The 15,000-nt window shown below is 38.1% G+C and overlaps 2 protein-coding genes across 3 annotated transcripts in view; both read left to right on the top strand.

The window, feature by feature from the left end:
• The window catches only part of LOC135105482 (uncharacterized), a 3,902-nt gene extending 1,491 nt beyond the window's left edge, over nt 1-2,411 (top strand). For both annotated transcript variants that reach the window (XM_064013608.1, XM_064013610.1), the window contains exons 2-5: nt 1-461; nt 840-979; nt 1,182-1,398; nt 1,551-2,411. The exon at nt 1-461 is cut by the window's left edge and continues 451 nt beyond it. In XM_064013608.1, coding sequence (XP_063869678.1) covers nt 1-461; nt 840-979; nt 1,182-1,398; nt 1,551-1,905 — 1,173 coding nt within the window. In that variant the 3' untranslated portion in view covers nt 1,906-2,411. The remainder of the gene's footprint in view (nt 462-839; nt 980-1,181; nt 1,399-1,550) is intronic.
• Nucleotides 2,412-2,884: 473 nt separating this feature from the next.
• LOC135105478 (repressor of RNA polymerase III transcription MAF1 homolog) lies at nt 2,885-13,675 on the top strand. The gene is made up of 5 exons (XM_064013601.1): nt 2,885-3,694; nt 4,933-5,076; nt 8,415-8,574; nt 11,054-11,189; nt 13,121-13,675. Exons 1-5 carry the CDS (start codon nt 3,609-3,611, stop codon nt 13,300-13,302), a joined length of 708 nt encoding a protein of 235 aa, XP_063869671.1. The 5' UTR covers nt 2,885-3,608; the 3' UTR covers nt 13,303-13,675.
• The last annotated feature ends 1,325 nt before the right edge of the window (nt 13,676-15,000 follow it).

Here is a 15,000-nt window from a genome sequence, read left to right as displayed (position 1 = left end):
CAATATGGCGTACTGAATAAGTCGGCTCCTCTCAGCGACCGTCTAAAAAAAACTCATTTTGATCATGAAACAAAAACAGAGGAAGACACGCTTCAGAATGAATCTCAGCACGGAGTATCGGCCAGGGAGGAGGAAATACGGTGTTTTACAGAGTCATGTCACAAAACTGTCATGGAGAGGGAAATGAACGTGGGTGTACCGGAACACGATCAGGATGCTTCTCAAGCTTATGAATACTTCCCTTCCTCTTTGTCAGCCATCACCAACATGACTAGCATCGGGAATCCATTGCGGAAGGACCTATGGAGAAGATCTTGGGGTAGCCACCCATTACCTTCCAGAACGGAATTCACACCCAGAACTGGGGCACGCTGGATGACTTTTTTCCATGACCAGGCTGTAGCGGCGGTGCTTCTCTCACGTAACGACACCATGTACGACTGCATCGTGCAGGAGGTCATGTGAGTAGCAGTTTATTTGTCAAGCTGCCCTTTTTCAGTTTCACAGAGGTGCTGTATAGTACTTTTTTTTTCGCATTCCAGTGCAGTAATCATGTGGGGCAGCATAGCGATAACCAAATTTTCATGACAGTCGGACTACACAAGACTAGAATTCTAACCACACATAGTACCATTTTTATCTTCTGTAAAAAAAGAAAAAAAATCTAGTTTGCTATCTCTGAAAGCAGGCCTGACCGTTAACATTTGACCATACAGTTAGCTATAGTTATTCGTCCAAGACGCCACAATACGGTATTTTTACTTCATTATATAGTGGTTTGATATATTAACCCGAATTGTCTGCAAACTTATTAATGTCACAAAGTATTATTAATACAGAGAGAAGTGGGAACAGCGCAAGGCTCTGGAGTACCTGGGGGAAATTATGCCTCTGCAGCCAGTGGAATTACCCACTATGGTGCACTTATCCACCCTCTGTGGCTTTTTAAACACCCCCCGGCCCGCTTCACGACCCACAGGTGTGTATGTATATATATATATATATATATATATATATATATATATATATATATATATATATATATATATATATATATATATATATATATACATATATATATATATATATATATATATATATATATATATATATATATATATATATATATATATATATATATATATATATATATATATTCTCAAACATCCTTTCTTTCGTAGCCGCGAACATTAACCTGTTGAGTCAAGGTCTTTCGATACTGCAAGGGATCCTCCCTGGAACCCTTTGGTGTGGTAGGAGTGACCAAGCTGTTTCCTACCGCCAACTTGGGCTCCGAACAGAGCTGGATTCATGCTGCCGCACTCACGACCACTGTCCAGTCAAGTTGTTGCCCATGGCTTCCAACTACGGCCTGACCAATATCAGCCTCAAAACCAAGTGGGTGCATTAATGTGTATCACCACTATGAGTGGTAAAGGTTGTGCATGGTGGTGCTTGTATGAGCCGAAGTGACCGTAACATATTGTGGCCGTGTGTGTGTGTGTGTGTGTGTGTGTGTGTGTTTCTAATCACTGTTTCTGCACGAGCAGGTCTCACTGCTTGTGCGATTTGGAATTTTACCGGTGCTTGAAGGCCGCCGGACAGTCTGATCCTGTCGCCAAAGCAGTCGGGGAGGTGTACTTCAACTTCCTTCAGTTGGATTGTTTAAGCACAAGGCCCACAAACCCCATTCGTGCTGCTGACGATGCGTCGCGTGTCACCACGCCTACAGACTCACAGAAAGAACAGTCGGATCACCACAATTCTACAGCAACTGTCAGTCTTTCTAGTCCACGCATGGAGTGTTCTCGACGAGATTCTAATGGAGGGTGCCGCATGTGGCTGTTAAACCCACGAGGCTTCACCCATGGCCTCCACTTCACACCTTCTAACTTAACATTCTGAAATAACCATGTTAACAATAGTGTGTGTGTGTGTGTGTGTGTGATATTTAAATTACTTCAAAATCTGTTAGAAAAAAATATCTTTGCCTTTATGATTTAGCAGAACACTTGTGTGTGTGTGTGTGTGTGTGTGTGTGTGTGTGTGTGTTACAGGTATAATCCAATATATATACAGATTTTTCTTGTGTATAACTGTTTTGTAATTCATCATCATCATCATCATCATCATCATCATCATCACCATCATGCATAAATCCATTGTAAGACCAGTGCCTCCTCCCAGCTTTCTCCATTCATCGCTAGTCGGTTATCAGTCTTTTCGAAGTCATTACCAGGAGCACGATCCATACACTAGTACTGCGTGATTTTTTTTTTTTTTTTTTTTTTTTGTTCAGTAATAATGTAAGGCCGATTTTCACAACACTTCGTTGCTTGCCAGATATGCTTCAACTCATTGTGATTTAGATTTTTTAACCATAGTTTGTGCTAAATAAATATATTTGTGTGCACTTTATATTATTTCATCCTTTGTGTTAATCTCATCTCCCGGAGTCGAGTTGCCTCAGGTCACCCCTATGTCTTGTTTCAGTAAAGAATACATTAAAAGAACATTAAGAATTCCGATCAATTTACTGGAATTTAGATAACTCACAATATCCCTAACACTGTAAAATATTCTGCTTTCTACTGAATGTCGTGATTGCGTACATGGAAAGACCCATGAGTAAGACTGAGTTCAAAGATCCAGTCACAATCATTTGCCTGGGTGCTTATCACTGCTTGACTTGTCACCATGGTGGGCGAGCTTTTCGTTACCACCGAGGAAAAAAAATATAATTAGCTGGGTTTGTATTTTCCTTCTGGATTTAGAATCATCAAGATTTTCCATTTTATATTCCCGGGCAATTCTGACACAATTGAGCCACTAGGCCGAGTACCTGCAAGACGTGTGGTGATGTCTGGCAGCTGTAGCACCTGGCAGCAGCAGCAGCAGCAGCAGCAATAGCCAGAGGCAGAGCCACTAGTGATCTGCTGTTTGTTTGTACCGTGTACGATCACCACAGACGCGTAGATGCTGGTGAGGCTATGATGTGATTAGCGATCATCGTACAGCTACGTTGGAGGCAAATATAACAAGAAAAAATATCCCAGTGTTGGAGAAAGAAGATTTGTGTGAACGGAGGAAGCTTTACGTGTTAGATAAGCCCACTGATTGTTGCAAAACCCCGCGACTTGGCAGTGCAGGAGGCGTGAGGTGTCCCTGCAACGCCCACTGCTTGGAGGTCACTTGTTACAAGATCTCGACGCGTCAGGTGGTATTATGATCTGCCAGGAGCAGCTGCACTCAGCGGATGGTGAGGAGAACAAGCTTCCCAGCGAGGTGGTGGTGGTGGTGGTTTCTAGAGGCCAGCAGCGGACTGTCTCTACCTTGACCTGGCCAGAAATAGCTTGGAGAAGACATTTTTAAACTCATTCGAAGCTTAATGACAGACGATTTATATACTCAATTGCTTCAACTTGTGTGGCAATTAAGTCATCAGCGTCACATTTAACTACCAACAATACCTACATAGCGCGGGCAAGAGTACAGCCCATTCTTTGCCTTTGCCTCCGTGAAAGATAGAAGTTGCACGGTGTGAATCAAGAAATATAAGACAGATACTCTTATCCACGGAAAAGTATATATAGTAATAATCCATCGCTATGAAGCTGCTTCCAGAGTCCTCGGGTTTCGAGGCGATCAACAGCGCCCTTAATATTGAGACAGTTGATGCTAGCATTATGGGAAGGTAGGTGTTACATAGTCTTTGTTAATAGGTAGCCACACTAACGCTGGACATTCTTAGATATCATTCTCTCTCTCTCTCTCTCTCTCTCTCTCTCTCTCTCTCTCTCTCTCTCTCTCTCTCTCTCTCTCTCTCTCTCTCTCTCTCTCTCTCTCTCTCTCTCTCTCTCTCTCAATAATATTCATTAGTAAATCTCCCTTATCACACAGGTAATAATCCTACTCTTGGCAGATTAGTAGTGTTGTACTACACCAAATTCCTCAAGAGCCGTGGTTCTCAACTCACTTCAGGCCACGGACCACAAACCCAATAAAAATAAAAATATTGTGGACCATTTAAATTTTGGATAAGGATACATTCAGCATTATTATTAATATTCTGTACTCCGTACAAAGGCATGAATATCACAGAACCTTTAGTAGTTTTGTTTCCACTAGTGACTAACTTTGATGTTGAGGTATCAACATTGGTGGCTGGAATCCCCCACAAAGCTGGCATTTGGTCTTGATGTTCCAGGTTATGTGTGATTGCTCCTTAGGCCTTTATAGTGGAAACTTGTGTAAGGAAAAGACAAAAAAACAAGCAGTATCCACCTTATGACTTTGTAATCTTGATATTTAGCATGCCATATTCCCTTCAAGTAGCTGCTTCTTCACTGCCTCAATTATCCTTTGTTATCTCTCTACACAATCCCAAATTTGTCTGACTGAGGTACTTTTATATTATGTCTGTTCTGTCACTGTCATACTTCACATTTCAGTGTTTCACTTTCTCCCATGTAACATGTCTGGCACAGGTATATATTTTACCACAGGATTGAGATTACCTGCATTCATGTTATGCTTTATGCCTTAGAAAAGAATATCATCACTTATGATTCCCTAATACCACTTTTCATATATGCTATGTAGTCTCTTTTTTCCTTTTCTTTATTTTATTTTTCCTTCTCTCTCTCTCTTTCTCTGACTTACATTTCAGTGCTCTGTCTGTCATACTTTCCACTTTCTTACGTCACACTCTGTTAACCCCTTTTCATTTCTGTTGATTATTCTGTTTATACACACTCTGTCTCACCACAGGCAGTATTTTGTCTTGCATCTGAGAGACATTTATGCCTCTGACAGGTCACTAGTTTTTATATGACATGGGCATTCTTCTTGTTATATTGTCAGGCTACAAAAAAAAATGATGGTTATGTTTCAGAGCTACCCGTATTACTATCCTTTTTTATCAACTTTCAGGCTAGAGAGCTATTCCTGCAAGATGGTGGGTCAGGAGAAGGCATTGTATAAACGGTTCCACAGTTTCTCTGGCTTGAGTGACATGCAAGCTCTCTCACCACCACAGTCTATGATGGAAGCCTCTTCTCCTCACTCTCATGCTAAGTATGTTTGACTTAAGCCCCCATCACACATTCAAGATTCTAGTCACAACAGCATCAAGAATGGCAGTCATACCTCTGTCATGACGCAGTTTTGTGGTCAGTCATGATGAGTCTTGACAGCTGTAAGTCTTATTGGGCCATCCCCTTTTTTTTATGCATGCTTCAAAAATTTGTGGAGCTCACTGACTATTCAACCCATCATAGCACTCTCATGATGCTGCCGTGATGGTCATAGGTCTGTCATGATGCACTCATGGCAGTTATAGGTCCATTGTGGCACAATCATGACAAAAGAATTTTTACAGCAGCGTCACAACAGAACTATGACTGTCATGATTGCATCACAACAAACTTAATAGTGTGTCATGACAGAGGTAATAATTCTGACAGTTGTTTGACAGTTCAGAATACTGCATCACAGAGAGCCTAAGAATGCATCACAATAACACTACATAGATGGACAGACATACAAATGTGTCATAACAGCATCATGACAGAGCTAATAGTCATAGCCTTGTCATAGTCTTGTCCTTGGTGATCAGTTTCTGCAACAGGTGCTCCCACTGACCATACAGTATTCTCCTGGCTATCCAGGAGAATACTGTATATATCCACAAAGATCTTTTGCTTCATTGCTTTCTGGTTGCCTTGTCCTTTTTTTGCAGGTGAGTTCTGTATTTCACTAGCAGTGTCTGGGTATGGATGGTCTGCAACCTCAGCTCACATAATAGCACCAACTTCTGCACATTGTTGTCTATCAGCAACATACCATTGAGATCCATTGCATAGATGTGGGAGTGATGCAGAATGTCACTCATGCAGGTACTTGCACAACTGTGGTGTCTGGTGGCTGTCCCATCCCTTTTTATATATCCCGCGGTCACCTAGAGGTATAATTGTGATGCCATCATGACACTATCGTGACTCTGTCTTGCTCATTGTCACTTTGTTATGACAGCAAAAATTACTGTTAAATATCAAAATTCTGCAAATCTTGATGTCATAGCACTGTCATGATGTGACAGTCATAGGTCTGTCATGATGGTGTCATGATCTTCATAGGTCCGTTGTGATGCTGTCATTACACTGTCTTGAGTGACCAATAATCATAACCATAATATCACAACTGCACCAAAAATTATATTCTTGGCACTGTCGTGAGGAGAATCTTGAATGTGTGATGGGGGCTTTTTAAGGTGTGGCCACACTTGTCCAAAATTTGTGTTTGTGACATGTTCCTGACTTTGCCTAAGACCAGGTTCTGGCCTTGTTTTTTATAATTTTTTGTTGCCCTAGGCCAGTGTCTCTTACATGAAAAAAATAAAACTGTTCTGAGCACTAGTATCTAGAATATGTTAGAAACTCCGCCAGAATCATACTTTTAGCACAGGTGTTGTTGCTAGCCTTAGCTGTATCATGCAGTGTTTTGGGCAGCGTTCTGAGGTAAGTGTAGCTACACCTTTACTAAGATAGTTGTGAGTTATCTATGTAGTATAGAGGGTCCTATACTGTGAAAAGATGTCAACAAATCAGATTCAAAATCTTGAACATTTTACTAAATTTTCCATGTAGATCCATTTTAATATCTATGTAGAAGATGAATTCATAGATACTCGTATATTCTTACTGATTGACAGAAAGGCTTTTCATTTGAATATTACGTGATAAAAACCATTATTAAACTCAGTGATATAGCTGGTACAAATAAAGTACACATGCACACACTTTGGCTTTATTCTGTTGCATTTATAATGCATTTGTATATTCTTATGATATAAATAGGATATAGAATACTCTTGTACATTAGGTATCTGTACCATACCTTTTTCCTTTTGATCGTGTCCAAGAACAGTACATACTTACACATTTTTCGATGGGAACTCGATGGGAACTCATGGATTTTGGAAGTGTAATCCTAATTTTTCCGTATATGCTTCAATTCACTCTACAAGGATTTATATATTTAAAAGATATATATATATATATATATATATATATATATATATATATATATATATATATATATATATATATATATATATATATATATATATATATAGATAGATAGATAGATAGATAGATAGACACACACACACACACACACACACACACACACACACACACACACACACACACACACACACACACACACACACACACACACACACACACACACACACTTTTCTATACAGTTTTAAGATGTCCCTTAGCTACTTCTGGTCCGAAGTCGGTGGTGCGACCTCATAGTGGGTGGACCAGTGGCAACGTGGATGCCTGTGAACCTCCTGGGCGAGGCCACCTGGGGGCTGGTGGTCAGAGCAGTGCCATTTTTTACAAAACCAGTAAGACAGTTTACTCATGGCAAATTTTCAAAATTACATAGAAAAATACATCTCAGTATTAAGATTCAAAATTTCATATTTTCTGAAGAGCAACAATGTACTTTAAATTAGAGTATAAGTTATGACCAGTGTAATGTATGAATATTCTCTCTCTCTCTCTCTCTCTCTCTCTCTCTCTCTCTCTCTCTCTCTCTCTCTCTCTCTCTCTCTCTCTCTCTCTCTCTCTCTCTCTCTCTCTCTCTCTCTCTCTCTCTCTCTCTCTCTCTCTCTCTCTCTCTCTCTCCCCTTTTGGATAAAAATTATTAAATAAATCACCACTATCCATTCATGGTAAACTACTAAGTGCATTTCTTCTAACTCATTCAGAATTTTTCCCTCAAAAATCAATTACTGTCTTCCTATCTGCCACAGTGAATGCAATAGTCATCCACTTTATTGTGTGTGTATGATGCTTCAGTATTTTTATGACCATATATAAGTAGTCATCAGATATGAAATTTGTATGAAGTGACTTAAGAGTTGGTGTTAAGACCACAGTCTCCTGGCAGGTTTAACCTTGGTGGTAAGGCCAGGAGAGGAGGCATTCACGGCAAACTGCACCACGCACCCTTAGTAGGTAAACACATTGGAACCTAAGAGTAATGCTGATAGTGACATAGTAGCTTCTGAACATCCAGAAAGTACTACAAGAAGTTTTTTTTTCTGTCTGTTTCTGGATACACCCATGCACCAAACAAACACTTTTAGGGCACTGCATTGCTCATTGTTTACTTACTTTTTTAAAACTTTATGCCTGGAGTTGATGTTAAAGAATTCAATGTTTCAGTATGATGCAAAAAAAAAAAAGTGTTTAATAATTAGGCTCTGCAAAGTCTTCTCTTCATTTCCTTACAGTTATATGAGGAATAGAGATATAGCCTTGTCCTTACTGTGTGACTCATGGTACATTGGGGAGCCTCTTTTGGTCTCCTCTGTCAAGATTAAGATCTGTTCTCAGGAGTTCGCAAAGCAGTGGAGGTGAGGATAGTCCACTGGCTGACAAAATCAACCGCAAGACTCTCTTCTACCTCATCTCCACCTTGAATGCAGCGTTTTATCCAGACTATGACTTCAGCAATGCCTCTTCTCAGGAGTTTTCTCGGGAGCCATCTGTTGAGGTAATGTATAGGCATCCAGAAATAAGTATACTTCTCTGATTTATGTTTATGATTGTTAGATGCAGGTAGGATTAATTAATTTATGTATGTCATACTGCCCTGCTAGTAATCATGAGCAAGTAATGTTTCAGAGAATTCCTTTTTGCATTATGTTTGGCACTTAAGATTTACATTGGGGAAATTAATGGTGACAAGTAAAAATATTTTTGGATTATAAGGGCATATTCAAAACTATGCAAGGCATGTGAAACATTACAGGGTGAAAAAGAAGCATAACTGAGAGAAAAATGTGTTTGTGGGCAGCAAGAAGACACTGGCAAGGATAATCAAAGAGAGGTGCACATGCTTGTACTTTGAGGAAGTAGAAGTAGTTTTAAGGAATTCTGGAACATAACTTGGAGTGTAGCCTTGATTATCAAATACCGCCCAACTCCTGTATATCACTAATGCTGAGCAGCTTGGCTAAGAAGGTATGTATAGTACATCCTAAATATGATGAAATAATTGACAGGAATACTATGTTGTTATGTCTGACAGTCACTGCATTGAGCCAGTGATGGTGTATGTTAGCGAAATGAGTGGTGTTGTTGAAACACTGTTACACTTGCTGTGTGATGCCCATATGCTCCTTCCACCTTCACTCATCTACAAATAACAAAGAATCCAACTTACTGGTTGTAGTGGCCACATCATCAACATTCTCCTTTACTTCATTATCACTATCAGTCATTGTCACATATGCAAGATAATTGCATAATGCTGGCTTGTATGTATGGTGAGTGGATGCAGGGCTGCAAGTGGTTATTAGGGGGCACTGATACCACTGACATGTCTACCTCACATTTGGCTCCTCTCTTACACTCAGAGGTTTATCAGTGTCGTCGTCCTTTTATCACTCCATCGCTGCACTCATCAAAGCCTTTGACACTATATCACATTCGGAATTATGAAGTGGGCCAGACTGACAGATACAGACTGAAGAGATGTCAACAGTAGGATGATTGCAGTGATATTGATGCCTCCACATCCTCTCTTTTCTTTCCTCTTCAGGCCTCATTGACATAATTAATGTTTTCATTTGGAACAGGGGGGGATAATCTACAGTGTACTTACAGTAATGATAAAATGCTTTGAATTAGGTTACCTGAATGAAGATGTGAGTTGTCAATATGACTGCACCACCACCTCCATCAGTACCACTGCCACTATCACCACCATTGTCACTCTCTTCCACTGTCAGATTAGTACCCTGCCTCAACCAACTCACTCCTCTCACACATTTCATCACGATTTCATTTAACATTCTCATTTTCCCTTACTGATCATCAGTACTTCATCAGGTTATACAGATTGGCACATGTTTGGAAGAATAGGTTTCCTCCCTTTAAGTGACCTGGGAGGCTACTGAGATTTCCGTCTGAGGTTAATTGCACTGTACAATGGAGGTTCACAGCATGGTTGTATCTCCCAGTGGGAGGTGTGGTTGCCACTTTCCTACACAGCTCACAATCACACAACCCCATGCAGTTCAGTAGGGGAGATATCTTGTATTGCATTTATTGGAAACCATTAAATGTTTAAATGAATTTGATAAATTTGGCATTTTCTGCTGCATTTACTTAATTTCTCTTGCATATTAGAGTTTGCTGAATGCAAAGAGTGTTCATAAGGCTTAAAAGGTTTATTATATTTGCTATATCAGGATTTACTGTAGTGAAGTTATACAGTATTTGAATGATACCTGCCATTTATATATACAAGTTCACAGACCATTATCCAAAATGTTGGGAACCAAAAACCTCTGAAAGCCACCCTGACTCCCCAACCCCTTAAAAAAAAAAAAAAGTTTTTTATTTTAATTATTTTTTTTTTTTTTTTTTTCCCTAATTTAGTTGGCCTTTTTGCTATTACACTTATTAGATATTCACATTTTTTAGGATGGCATGGCCTCATTATTAATCATGCAATAGAAACATAGACACACTAATGAGGCATCCTTGTCAATATTTATATACAATATCATTTTTCAAACTCCCAAGGAGATGGCTGCAATAAAACCATTTCTTCCTTGGATGCCTCACTCCTCTCATTTTCCCATTTCCCCATTCTGTCATATTCTAACACTCTGTCCTCTCGTTTTGTTGGTCATCCTCTTGCATCCACTGCATTTACCATACCTTTATAGGCACTTTTCATCAGCATTACTCATAAATAATTGTGGATGATTACTTGTCATAATACTGTTTTATTTTATCAAAAGCACCCTATCTCATTGGTAATAATAATGTTTTAAACATAGCCTTTATTATGTACATATTCATATTCATGCCCACTTTCTAGAATTTGCTGTAGCTTGTAGCTTGTATGCAATTTCTTTCATCAGAATATCAGTTTTAACAAATCTCAGGGTTATTTATATATTTGTAGAAATTACATGGAAACATTTCAGAAATCTAAATTGTACCATTATATTCTTCAGTGGGTGATGCGCACAGTTCAGAAGCAGATGATGGCTGTTGCCAGAGCAGAATTTATGGCAGTTGAGTCAGAGCTTTGGGCCGCCTTGGACAGTGCCATTTGTCTGCGCGAGTGTGAGATTTACTCCTACAATCCTGGTTAGTTGCTTTATCATGTATAACACAATTAATTATTGCCATATAAGCAATAATGCTTCATTCACAAACTGTATAAGTCTTATTTCTTACTTGAATTCTTGACCAGGTTTAAAATAGAGAACATTAGGAAAATAGAAAAAAGTAAATCACATATGTATTCTTTATTATATTCTTGCAGCTAGGACTGTGGTCTGAGGTGGTAGCATGTGTGAAAATTGATGCTTCAGTTTTGGGAAACTGGGAAATCTCAGCCTAGTTAACCACTGAACACCAGTTTTTTGCTAATAATTCCTGTAGTCAGAGCTTGCTTTGGTTACAATTTCCCCCATTATTTTTCCCATTTGTTCTGTCACAAGGCAGTCAACTGCTGCATTTGCAACTTTACCATGGTCATCCCCTTGAGGGAGTTCACAGGATCAAGTATCAAAATTATGAAGTAGAAAATATATACAACTAGGACTGGATTAAGACTTCTAGACCAGGTTGAACTGGATCTGGATTTATTAGTCACTAGTGTTTTTAGGTCACTAAACAACCATCATTCGAGCTCCTGCAATAAGAGTTGGGAGGAAGGAGTCATGCATTAAGGTTGGGTTGATACAAGCCACTTTTTGTGGTCAATGGCCACCATAAAAAATTGTCACCACAAAAAAATGATGAGTAGGAGCACCATGCACATGAGCCATTCGGCGGCACCCACAGTTGAGGCCAGTGCCATATGGATCTCATGGAAATAGCAGCTGTTTGTGCTGTCTTTGTGAAGATGGAGCACAAAAAGTACAGAAAGTAGTAGGTGCACACCATAGTTAGTAACAGACTGTTGCGTGGAGCATTCCACAGATTATTTTTCCTTAATATTCTTGTCACTGTATTTCTTCAGATTCAAATCATAAAGTGCTGGTCTCTTCACCTCTGTGATCACTATTTCATAGTCAAACAACTCTTTAGGTATTCTTCCCACTCACAGAAAGGAGTACTTAATGCTGTGACAGACAGGACAAGATAGTGCCACAGTAGTGGGAGGCAGGCCAGGATAGCGGCCACCAGTTGTGGCCAGTGTGTGTGCTGCCATTTGAAACAACAGTTTCTATCACTGGCTACCGTGGTTGGCCAAAGTGGCATGGTTAGAAAAATGGCTCTGCCCACCACAATTCACCATTTTTTTTTGTGGCTGCCACAAAAAAGTACCCCATGTGAATGGATCCATATAGATGTGTGTGTTCTATATTTGACTTTTTATTTATTTATTTTATTCATTTATTTTCATTTATTTATTTATTTTTTTATTATATATATATATATATATATATATATATATATATATATATATATATATATATATATATATATATATATATATATATATATACTTTTTTTTTTCAGTGGTCACTGACCACAAAAAAGGGCTTGTATGAGTGCAGCATAAGGGGAGGGAGCTTGGAATTAATGGGAGGAGCTTAGACTTTACAAGAAGAAATCTGGAGCTAGGAAGAAGTTTTACTGAAGAAGGAAATTAGAGTTTAGAAGTTAAAAGAGTAACCTACCCATCCACCTACCCACACACCCTCTTAACTCTAAATGACAGTTGCCAGTTAGTAAATAAACCAAGATGATCATGTTGTTTGTGAACTAAATGCTTTTCTTCGTGGGATGGCTTTGGTTTTGGTAACACAAGCAACAGACTCATTAACAGAGAGGGCTAACTGTAGTGTGAAGAACAATGCAGCTGTCACCAAACAGGCCTTACCAACTGGAATGTAACCAACTTTTTTTTGTTATTTAAAGGTAGTTTTGTAGTTAATGATGCTCTTTTAGGATATAACACTTACAGATGGCAAGAAGATTAACCATGTTTTATTAATTTTTCTTTCTTTATTTCATCAATATTTTATTTGTTTAGTATTTTTTTAATTTATTGACTGATTTTTCAGATCAGACATCTGATCCATACTCAGAGGATGGGTGCCTTTGGTCCTTCAACTACTTCTTCTACAACTCCAGATTGAAGCGTATTGTATTCTTTACAATGCGGTCTGTATCCCAGTACTGTGCCACACCCCTTGACACAGGGATGATTGGAAACAGTTGCATGGACTTTGAAGATGATGATTAGGAAATTTGAGAAGCTGTAATGATCTTAAGGCTTTTTTTTTTTTTGTCATAACAAATGAGGATCATGATGATATGGCCCTAATTGATAATTATTTTTGCTTATCATCTGAAATGTATTAAGTAAGACTGAGCCAGCTTGATGAAGAAAGGGTTACTGAAGGGTTGTAAAACTTGGTAGAAAATTTTTTTCAGTAATTAGAAAAATGCTGACTCTTAAATTATTTTGTGTATTTGAAGGCAGAAATTCTGATCCCTAAAACATTAGGGTACAGCTGCAAGTGATGACTTAGGGAATATCAGGGTGCAGTAATAACCAATCCTGCACACTATTCTATACTGCTATATGATTTTGGTGGGTGACATGTGCCTTTAGGCTACGTTGAAATATATATATATATATATATATATATATATATATATATATATATATATATATATATATATATATATATATATATATATATATATATATATATATATATATATATATATATATATTTTTTTTTTTTTTTTTTTTTTTTTTTTTTTTTTTTTGACTCTGCAGTCTGATTTCCTAACATCCATTGTCAGTAATTGTCTGTTCTTTCTGAAATAGATTGGCTATTTAAAAAATTCTGGAACTCTCCCAGTACAAACATGCTAACATGCTAAAAAAAAAAAAATGCAACACTTATTTTGTCTTAGTGGTAAAGTAAGAAAGTTAGAGGCTAGGAGTAATGGAGTAATGTGTTTTCATTTGAAGGTATATTTACTGTATTATTAAATGTTGTGCAATCAGACTGTCAGAGGAATAAGGGAGAGGAATCCTCTCACTCCTTTCACCATCCATGTGTTTACATTGGGGGCAATTGTCTCTGTGTGGGCAAGGTAGGCATGGGGCATTAGCAAGAGTATTGCACATGTTCACTCACCACCTACTGATATCGTGTGCACTATATGACTCGTGCAAAAGTAAAAAAAATCATTTAACATAACAGCACGAATATCCCTCATAGTCTAGTGTTCCTTGTTTTCCCTCTCCCAAGGGTGAGGTATTGGCTTCTTCCAGGCCTGCTCGCTCACCCTGGATACACTCAACAGAGTTACACAACTTCATTTTAACCGTCATTGTTACCAAGCAGTACAAAAGATAGTATTCTGTTTAGTCTTATTTTTTGCCAAGATTGTGTTTTCTTTCTTTCTTTTTATTTTTTATTTTATTTATTTCTTTTATTTTATTTATTTATTTTTTTTTATTTATTATTTTTATTTTTTTTATTATTATTATTATTTTTTTTTTATTTATTTATTTATTTTTTGCCTTGCTATATATAAATGAGATAGAGTCAGCACCAAAAAAAGATGACAAAATTCCAAGTAGGTGACAGCATCCTTGCTCCATCAAAGTAGATTTATTTGCTTGTATAAGTGTGTGGAGCAGTGATAATATCTGGCCTGGCAACTCAAGGTAGGTGATGGCCTTGGCACACACACACATTAGCAGTTTTAGTATAGATTTGATAGCTGAATGATAAGATTTTTTTTTCATGCATTCATTCCTGAGTTGACTTCCACAAGTTACTTTTATATATCTCCATATCACCCATCAGTAGCTACTAAATTGCATATTACTGGTAACAAAATAACTTCTGTTGTTGCTGTGTGCTGAGGAATAAAAATAAGAAACAATTAGAATTGTTGGAGTTAGAGAAAGAACTTT

This window comes from Scylla paramamosain, chromosome 12, assembly GCF_035594125.1.
Source record: "Scylla paramamosain isolate STU-SP2022 chromosome 12, ASM3559412v1, whole genome shotgun sequence".
Lineage (NCBI taxonomy): Eukaryota > Metazoa > Arthropoda > Malacostraca > Decapoda > Portunidae > Scylla > Scylla paramamosain.
The sequence above is the reverse complement of the archived record's forward strand: the minus strand, read 5'-3'. Positions and strand labels throughout refer to the sequence as shown.

What these genes read in the sequence shown, in the direction of transcription:
- LOC135105478 (XM_064013601.1), top strand. Translation starts at nt 3,609, where the DNA reads ATGAAGCTGCTTCCAGAGTCCTCGGGTTTCGAGGCGATCAACAGCGCC. An exon ending in GATGCTAGCATTATGGGAAG is followed by an intron (nt 3,695 to 4,932) that starts GTAGGTGTTACA and finishes ATCAACTTTCAG; the next exon opens with GCTAGAGAGCTATTCCTGCA. An exon ending in TCTCCTCACTCTCATGCTAA is followed by an intron (nt 5,077 to 8,414) that starts GTATGTTTGACT and finishes ATCTGTTCTCAG; the next exon opens with GAGTTCGCAAAGCAGTGGAG.